This window comes from Parus major, chromosome 5 (genome assembly GCF_001522545.3).
Source record: "Parus major isolate Abel chromosome 5, Parus_major1.1, whole genome shotgun sequence".
Taxonomy (NCBI): Eukaryota; Metazoa; Chordata; class Aves; order Passeriformes; family Paridae; genus Parus; species Parus major.
The window spans coordinates 60959456-60968184 of NC_031774.1; the positions used below are offsets into that span (position 1 = coordinate 60959456).

Here is an 8729-nt window from a genome sequence, read left to right on the forward strand (position 1 = left end):
GCCAGAGCAGCTGTGGCTGCCCCTGGATCCCTGGCAGTGCCCAAGGCCAGGCTGGACATTGGGGCTGGACATTGGGACAGTGGGAGCTGTCCCTGTCATGGCTGGGGGGGCACTGGGGGGATTTAGGGTCTTTTCCAACCCAAACCATCCCAGGGCTTCACCCTGGGCCATCCCCCCGTGTCCCCTGGCTCAGGCCAGCTGTGGGCACAGAACACCCACGGGGCTCCAACACCTCCCCAAGCCCTGCCCGGGTCTCCTCTATCCCCAGGGGAGCTGGGTCACAGCCTCTGACACTCCAAACCCAGGCATTCCATCTAATTAAAGCTCATGGATTAATCAAGCCAAATAAACCACTAACACCTCTAACACCACCAACAAGCAAACACCAACTGGAGGCTCCAGTAGTGCCAGGAATTTCTGGAGAAAATGGGGAGAAAACATGAAGAACTCAAATGTTGTTTTCTTAAAAATAAAACGTTCATCAAGCCACTGGGAAAGCTGAATGCACAAGGAAGTAATTTCTCATATTAGTGAGAACAAAATTAAAAGTGCAGTTTAGTTTTAAGGGTTTAAAACTCAGAAGTTGGTGTTTTATCACAGTTTGTTACTGTTGTGTTTTTCAATCCAGGCTGTTCCTGATTGAGTCCCTTTTAAAGGACAGAGACAGAGAGGTCTGTGCCTGCCTAGAGGAAAAGACATTTACCAAATAAACCAAAATAGTGACCACGAAGGAAGGACTCAGTGCTTTTTATTTGAATGGATACCACTGCAACAGCTCATTGCCCTCCCATCAAACCCCAGAGCTGGACATGAGCACACTTGAAATGCTGCAGATGAAGCTTAAACTGTGTCTCAAGCAGTGGAAATGAAGTCAGGCTTTTGTTCCTCTTGAAAAGAAATTAATATTTTCATTAAAAAGCAACGACCACTAAATCTAATATTTCAGCACTGGTTTATGCTTTCCTACACTTGTTGCAGAGCTTTTTTTTTTTTTTCTAAAAAGCAATTCCCATTACCTGTACTTTTCTGTTTCATCCCTTGACCTAGTTTCTAACATATAAGAAAAAGATATTGTCCCTGTTTGCTCAGTGTACATCCCTGTCTGATTTAATCACCCTCTGCAAAACAAGCAGTTATGAAAGACAGCAGGATCCTGGAGTCACCTGGAGCTCCAGAACTACCAGGGAACAGTAAACACAACCTACTTAGGAGAGCCTCAGCAGCAGGCACTGCTCACTGATTACATTGATCTTCCCTCCATACCTTCATTTTTAATTAAAAAGATAATACTTCTGGAAAAGTCCCCTCGGCCTTTCCAAAACACTCGGGTGTCGTGTTACCCAAACACAGCCATAGAGTTAATTCCAATTAATTGCTCAGGAGAGCTCGTGGCTTTCTCCAGCTCAGTAAGTGGAGTTGGAGCTGACAGATTTACAGGCAGCAGATAAAAGACAACTGGCAGAACTATCCCATCCTGCACTGAACCTGCCAAGAGCACAAAGACTTTCTGTGCTCCAAGGTATCTCCCACAGCAAACCACAACGAGTTCCTGGAGCCCACAATGAGCTTAGAACCTGTTCTTGGAGCTCTGACAGGAGCTGAGGACTTGTGTACAGGGCAAAGAGCTGTTCCTGTGCCAGCTACACCTCACTAAAAACTGCTCCTAATCTGTTTTCTGTTGGCACAATAAAAAACAAAGGCTCTAAACTAACGCCCTGACCTAATTATTTTAGTGCAGATTTGCAGGGGTTCTTTAGCAAAGAAAAACACCCATAAATAACTGTTAGAGTGGCTTTTCTTCCCCAGGGCAGAAGGAGGGGTGGCACAAACCTGCTGCCAAGCAGGACCTCCACAAGCAGGGACTGCAAAGGTTCATCCCCTCCACGGGAGCTCCCCGAGTGCTCCCCTGACAGCCCTGACTGGGTTTTACAGAGCCACACTGGGCTGAGAGAGAGCTGCACCTTCCTCCACCCTGCCCTGTCCCACAGGACACAATCCCAGACTGGTTTGGGTTGGAGGGACATGAAATCCCACCCATCCCACCCATCCCAGTGGTCCAGGCTGCCCCAAGCCCCATCCAAGCTGGCCTTGGTGATGCTGGGGATCCCTTCCCAAGGCGCTGGGGCTGAGCTGGCGTGGAGGAAACGAGCCCAGACAGTGCCAGAGAGGCAGCAGCACACCCCAAGCCACTGCCCTGTCCTACAGGGATCCCCCAAAGCAGGAGCAGGGAGGAACCAACAGCTCCAGGACAAATCCAGATCCGTGCTCATGGATCCTGGAGTTCCTGAGGCAGAGAGCAAAGGAAGGCAGTGCAGACCAAAAGGACACCCTGGGGCTCAAGAGGGGCTCCCATCCCGAGCATCCCCAGCAGGGCTGGCCCAGGACACAGATCCCACTGCTCCAGGGAAGGGCAGAGCAAGAGCCAGAGCAGTTCCCATTTGTTCCAGCACTGAAGCAGCCAGCTTTGGCTTCCCCAAGTGGGATACCTTGAGTGGTGTCCATGCAGTTGCCAATATTCCCAAAAGAAACTCCCAGGAGCAAGTCCCAGGAGCAAACCAGCTGGGGGAGGCTCTGGGGCTCTGCATGACACTGAGGTTTAGTTATTCTCCTGTAAAACTTCAGAGTTGTGACAAACAAACTCAGAACCAGGCAGAAAAGTGCATTTTGTGCAATTTCTGCCTGACGTTTTCTCAGCTGGCCAATAAAGGAAGGGAAGCAGCAGGCACAGGGTGGATTTTAGCTGATCTTGTCACTCTCCAAACCCAATACTGATCAGCCCAGTAATGATTTGGCACTAAAGTTTTGTTTTAAGTTCATTTTAATTCATTCACACCCTTCCCAATCTTCCCAAGACACAATGAAAATCCACTGTTCTTCTCTGGAAGCTGGGATCCATCCAAAAAATCCAATACTTTGTCTTTTTCTAACAGCTGAGTCTTCTCCTGTCACAGCATTTTTCTTTTCCTACAGGTTATAAAACAAGAGCTCCAGTTTTTACTTCTCAGCTAATTCCACCAAGAAGAATTTCACTTTTTATTGAGAAATGTTAAGAAAGAAGTGGATTTTCCACATGAACCTGCCACTCAGTGAGTGACTGCCAGTCAGAAAGGAGCATCCCACTGAGGATGGTTTGATCTGAAATTTTTAAGGCTGAATATCAGTTTTCCTCTTCTATTCAGAGAGAGAACCTGCCAGGAAAGCACCAAGAACACAGCACTACCAAAACTGTGTTTTCTCAAGAGTGCCTGTTTATTAGGCAGAGCTCATACACAAAATTAGCAAGTTTGGGGGAAAAACCCCAACAAATACAACAAAAAATCAGCTTTTTTCACCTGCAGTAATGACTAGTCCCTCTGTTATCTATCCAGACACAGCCCATCACATTTTCAGTACTTTATCAAATGCAGTAATTACCAGTCTCATGGGGAATCAGAGACAAATTAAATACACACAGAGTCATTTGTACAGGTGGATTTTTAAAACAGGATTTTAAACTCCTCCCAGCCTCTTTCTCATAGTCAATATTCTGTGGCATTTCACATAAATAGTGAAATTTAGCTGTGATTTTAAACTCTTTTTCTGCTGGTCAGTTTTTCTTTGTCTTTTCTCTCATCTCCAGCAAAGACACTTAATACTTAGAAATAATTTCATTTAAGCAACTATTAATTCTCATAATTAATGAGTAAGCAAAAGAGTTGGGACTGTTTTCCATGAATTATTTATGCAGGATGGACAGAAAAAGAACCTCCAGATATTGTCTCAAACAGGAATGCCAGTTCCTGGAAGAAATCTCCAAGAAGCAGGATGCCCTCTCTGGGTACTTAAAACCCAACTGCCAAAATTCAGTGGAAAATTCTTTATTTCCAGGGCTGGGGTGGGATTTACTGGGGCAGGGATGGGTTCCCACTGTGCCTCCCCTGAGGGGTTCAGGCAGCTCTGAGAGGGAAATGTGGTCAGAAATTGCCTGTGAGATCAGATCAGAATCCACCCAGACATTTAAACGAGCAGCAGCTCCAGCCTTGCTCCAGGATTTCAGTGAATTCCAGAGCTTCTGCTGCTGATTCACTGCCCAAACCCCCCTCAGCCAGGTGGGGGGTTCACTCCCTGCAGCCACTGCACCCCAAAAAACCCTCCCAGGACATTCCCACTGGAATTGCCCAAGGAGCATCTCCCAGGAACAGCAGGATTTGGCTGTGCCCTGCCAGGAGCACAGTCAGGACTGGCACATCTTGGCTTCTGAGACAATCCAGGGCTCATTTTCACAGCCAGCTCGGCCCCTGGGGCTGGGGAGCCACAGCTGAGCCTGGAGAAAGGGACTGGCCAGAAAAAGGGAAAAAGAAGCACCACAAGAGTCACAACCCCAAGCTCCAGCTTTCCCTGGGAGCACCAACAGTGCACAGGAAAGGACTATTTTCCTATTATTCTAACCCCCTAAATGCCCTGAGATTCCCTTTCCTGCCTGCACAAAAAGGGCCACAGCAGCCATTCATGTTAAATATGGAATGAAAAACAACACAGAGTCCACACAGACTCCTGATTCAAATCCAGATCCTGTTTTAATTGCCATACCCACCCCACAACGGGGCTGCGCATCCCCCTTGCTCACACCCAGGCTTGTCTCAGCAACTGCAAAATTACACAAAACTTCCAAAGCTGGAATTCAGTAATGAAATATCTCAGAGTTTTTGCACTCCTAATATTTTGGAAAGACCTCAGAGACCTCTTAAATAAAATGAAAGATCTGTTTTTAAAGTGTGGTTTGAAATAGCAAAATAAAATCACAATAAGGAAGAACTAATGGGACACAGCAGTGAGGAAAAGAGGAGGAAGAGAGCAGCTGGGAGAGAGGGAATGAGTGGGAAAGCAGAGAGAACACAAACCCTGTGAGGAACAGCTGAGGGAGCTGGGGCTGTTCAGCCTGGAGAGAAGGACACTCAGAGAAGGAGCTTGTGGCCAGCTGGGGTCAACACTGACAGAGCCAGAGCCTCGAGCTGCACCAAGGGAAATACAGGCTGGAGGTTGGGAAAAGGTTTTCCAGAAAGGGTGATGAGGTGCTGGAATGCTCTGCCCGGGGAGGTGCTGGAGTCACCATCCCTGGATGTGTTTAGAACAAGACTGGATGTGGCACTCGGTGCCAGGGGCTGCTTGAGGTGTCAGGGCTGGGATGGACTCGATGATCTCGGAGGTCTCTCCCAACCTGGTGATTCTGTGAGTTCCCCCCGGGTCCCCCTGCCCCCAGACCCTTGACCAGGCATCTGTTCATCCATCCCTGGCTCTGTCCATGCCCTGGCTCCCGGCACCGAGCAGACAGAGATGGGACCCCCACCCCTCCATCCCCGGGCTCCCGGGTGCCCTGCCCCGGCATTGAGCAGACAGAGGCAGGTTCCCCATCCCTCCATTCCCGGCTCTATCCATCCCCGGGCTCTCGGCACCGAGCAGGCACAGACGGCTTCCCCACCCGTCCTGTCTTCTACCCTCGGGCTCCGGGCGGGCAGGGGCGGGTTCCCCGTCCCTCCTGTCCATCCCCGGGCTCCCTGCCCTGCACTGATCAGGCGGGGGGGGNCCATCCCCGGGCTCCCTGCCCTGCACTGATCAGGCGGGGGGGGTTCCTCACCCACCCTGTCCATCCCCGGGCTCCCTGCCCTGCACTGATCAGGCAGGGGGGGGTTCCCCACCCCTCCTGTCCATCCCCGGGCGGGCACAGACGGGTTCCCCACCCCTCCTGTCCATCCCGGGGCGGGCAGAGGAGGGTTCCCCGTCCCTCCCTGTCCCTCCCCGGGCGGGCAGGGGCGGTCCCGCAGCCCCCCCGCTGCCGGACCCTTGATAAGCCGGCGTGCGGAGCGGCTCGGCGCGGCGATGGAGACGGGCGGCTGCCGCATGGGCGGAGCGGGGCCCGGCGGCCCGGCCGCGATCACGCTGGAGGAGCTGGACGGGCTGGCCGAGGAGAGCCCCGACTCGGCTTACCACAGCCACGGCAGCAGCCTGGAGGAGGAGGCGGCCGAGCGCATGGAGGACGAGGAGCAGGAGCGGCTGCTGAACTACTGGCAGAGCGTGGGACGGGGGCACCAGGTGGACGTGCCCCGCGGTAAGGCCGGCACGATCGCTCCGGGGTGCGGGGATAGGGACGGGCTGGCCCCGGGGGCTGCGGGAATCAACGGCCAGCAAAGTCCCGAGTGGGTCTGAGCCACCCAAACCTGGCTCTGCGGCAGCCAAAGCTTCACCCGGGGCCAGGCAAAGCTTTCCGTAAGGCAGGGAAGCGGCTGCAGCGGCACTGGGGTGATCCATTCACCTTAAAAACAATCGGTGCGAGTTCTCAGCACTAATTAAATATTAAACTGGCTTTCCTAAGAATATTCTTCCTAAGCATATTCCCTACACAGCTATATAGTTCTTTAAGGAAAGAGGGTTGTCTTTAAAAACAGAGTAAACAAGGATTGATTTGCTTTTGGCAGCGAGGCTCCCAGGCTCATCCCAGTAAGAAATCGGTTGTTTTCAATTTTAAGAAAGAGCGGAGAATCTGAAAGACCGATGAGTCAGAGAACTCCTAACAAGCAGCAGAGTCACTCCGAGCTCAGATTTTAACTGTGCCCTGTCCTGCCCAGAGGACAGAGATCTGCAGCATCTCTGCCCTGCAGGTAACTCACCTGCCCCGAGCTGGGCAGAGCCAAACCTTTCCCAGGCTGCACTGGACATTACCAGTATGAAATTATTATTCTTTAAAAACTTTCTATATTCCAACCCAGCAAATTGAGCCCATCTTCCTTTTCCAGCCGCACCTCGGAGTCTCAACTCTGTAAAGCTTTAACAATGACAATTAAGGTGCTAAAAGAAGGGTGTGAACAGAGCTCCCTGCCTTGTTGCCGGTGGCCCTGGAGGGGTCTCTGGATGCCCAGTGTCACCCTCGGTGACAGCCCCAGGGCACGGAGGGTCTCTGACACTCCTGAGTGCAGCAGAAAACCACAGCCCTTGGCACAGAATTATCTGTTCTGTTCTGCTGCCTGGCGCTGGAATTCCTGCGTTCCCCAGGAGGGATACAAAGCTGAGGAGCACGTTGTAGTTACACAGTGTTACAGGTTTGCTCTGTGGCACTGGGCACGTGTTACAAAAATCAAGATAGAACAATACAAGATTTTTCTTCAGGTCCTGTCCGGGCTGAAGGAGGATGGGAGGAAAGGGAGGGGATTTTCCAGGAGGAGGAATCCCCCTCCTGGATGACAAGGAACAGACTCTGTCCCTGCCTCTGTGCTCCCTGGGACAGGGACAGGACCCTGGGGCCGGAGATCAGGAAAGGTTCTTCCCCAGAGGGTGGAAGGAGCACTGGGAAAGCTCCCCAGGGAATGGGAGCTCCCAGTGGGATTGCTGGATGATCCCTGTGGAACCACGACTGGGAAAACACATCCATCCTTGTCCCTCTGCCTGGCCCTGTGCAGGTGGAGCTCCCCAGAACGGGACAACACAAAGCACAGAGCCATAAACTGCAGGATAAAACTCCCCAAAGGACTTTAATCAGTTGTAATCCTTATCCTCTGCATTAATATGGAATGAAAAAAAACACACAACCCCCCCAGACTAATTGATAAAGTCATCTAAAAATAGAGTTAACTTTTCTAGAGTCCTGAAAGCTTTCCTAACTCTTGGAAAATTCAGTGCTGAATTTATTTTTGCCTCCAAAGAGACTCATTTACATGTCAGTAGTTACATTTTAAATGTTTCCCAGGGACATATTGCCAAGAAAAAGTGTTTACACTTCATTAAAGTGTAGCTTTCTCCCCTTTATTTTTTCCCTCCCCTTTGTTTAAGGATCTTTACTATTCCAAATAGCCTTAAAGCTATTTTATATCCCCTGCACTGGATGCCAGGAGAGGGAGGTTTGATTCCCAGCTCAGCTACAGATTTACTGAGTGACCTCAGCCAAGTTAATTCTCCTGCATCTTAATTCTCATTTCAACCATGGGTAATATTCTCTTTCCCATCACCCTGCCTCTTCCACAGAGACCCTGAGGCACCTCAGACTCCAGAAAAGGGCTCTGGGAGCTGAAACTCCTCCTGTTCCTGCATGTCCAGTACACACTGTGGAGCAGCAGGGCAGGAATTCACATCCAGACTCTCAAACCCAGCACAGAAAATCGAGTTTCTAATCCTCTAAATACACAAATGCTTTCATCACTTCAGCTTTGGAAGGCACAGGACCAGCTCTTGTGGAAGAGTTCCACTCCTAACCTTGTATCCACAGTTTCCAAGCCTGTCTGCAACTCCTAAGCAGAATTTATTCATTCCCTTCAGCTAGAATTGATGTCAGGGCAACCTATAAAGCTGGAAATACACCTTTAGACATTAAACAGCCTTTGGAAATTAATTCCCACAGCAGTAATTCCTTGAGCCTGCCAACAAGAGCAATTTACCTCAGGGGGATACTCCTGAATCCAGCAGCACAGGAGTTACTGGGATTGGGAATGTTCCCTGCACAGGGCCAGGAAATGGGACACAGCCAAAAGCTTTCCATGGACACTTGGGTAGCTGGGAATTCAGGGAATGGGAAAGGGAAACCCATTCCCAACAGCACAGGGCAGCACACAGGTACCCTCCCCTAGGGAAAAGCCTTTTCCTTCCCTAGGGAAGAGCAAACAAAAGCAGGCACAAAGAACCCAGGGGAAGGGAGCACATTTCAGGGGAAGGGAGCACAGTGCAGGGGAAGGGAGCACATTGCAGGGGATTGATGCACATTGCAG

The 8729-nt window shown here is 50.6% G+C and overlaps 2 protein-coding genes across 2 annotated transcripts in view; one reads left to right on the forward strand and one right to left on the reverse strand.

Moving 5' to 3' along the window:
- The window catches only part of FANCM (FA complementation group M), a 57489-nt gene that overhangs the window by 36211 nt on the left and 12549 nt on the right, over positions 1–8729 (reverse strand). The gene's annotated exons all lie outside the window — the stretch shown is intronic.
- LOC107205867 (heme-binding protein 2-like) overlaps positions 5826–8729 on the forward strand; it is a 7861-nt gene continuing 4957 nt past the window's right edge. Inside the window, exon 1 of the mRNA XM_015630928.1 lies at positions 5826–6085. Coding sequence (XP_015486414.1) covers positions 5857–6085 — 229 coding nt within the window. The 5' untranslated portion in view covers positions 5826–5856. The remainder of the gene's footprint in view (positions 6086–8729) is intronic.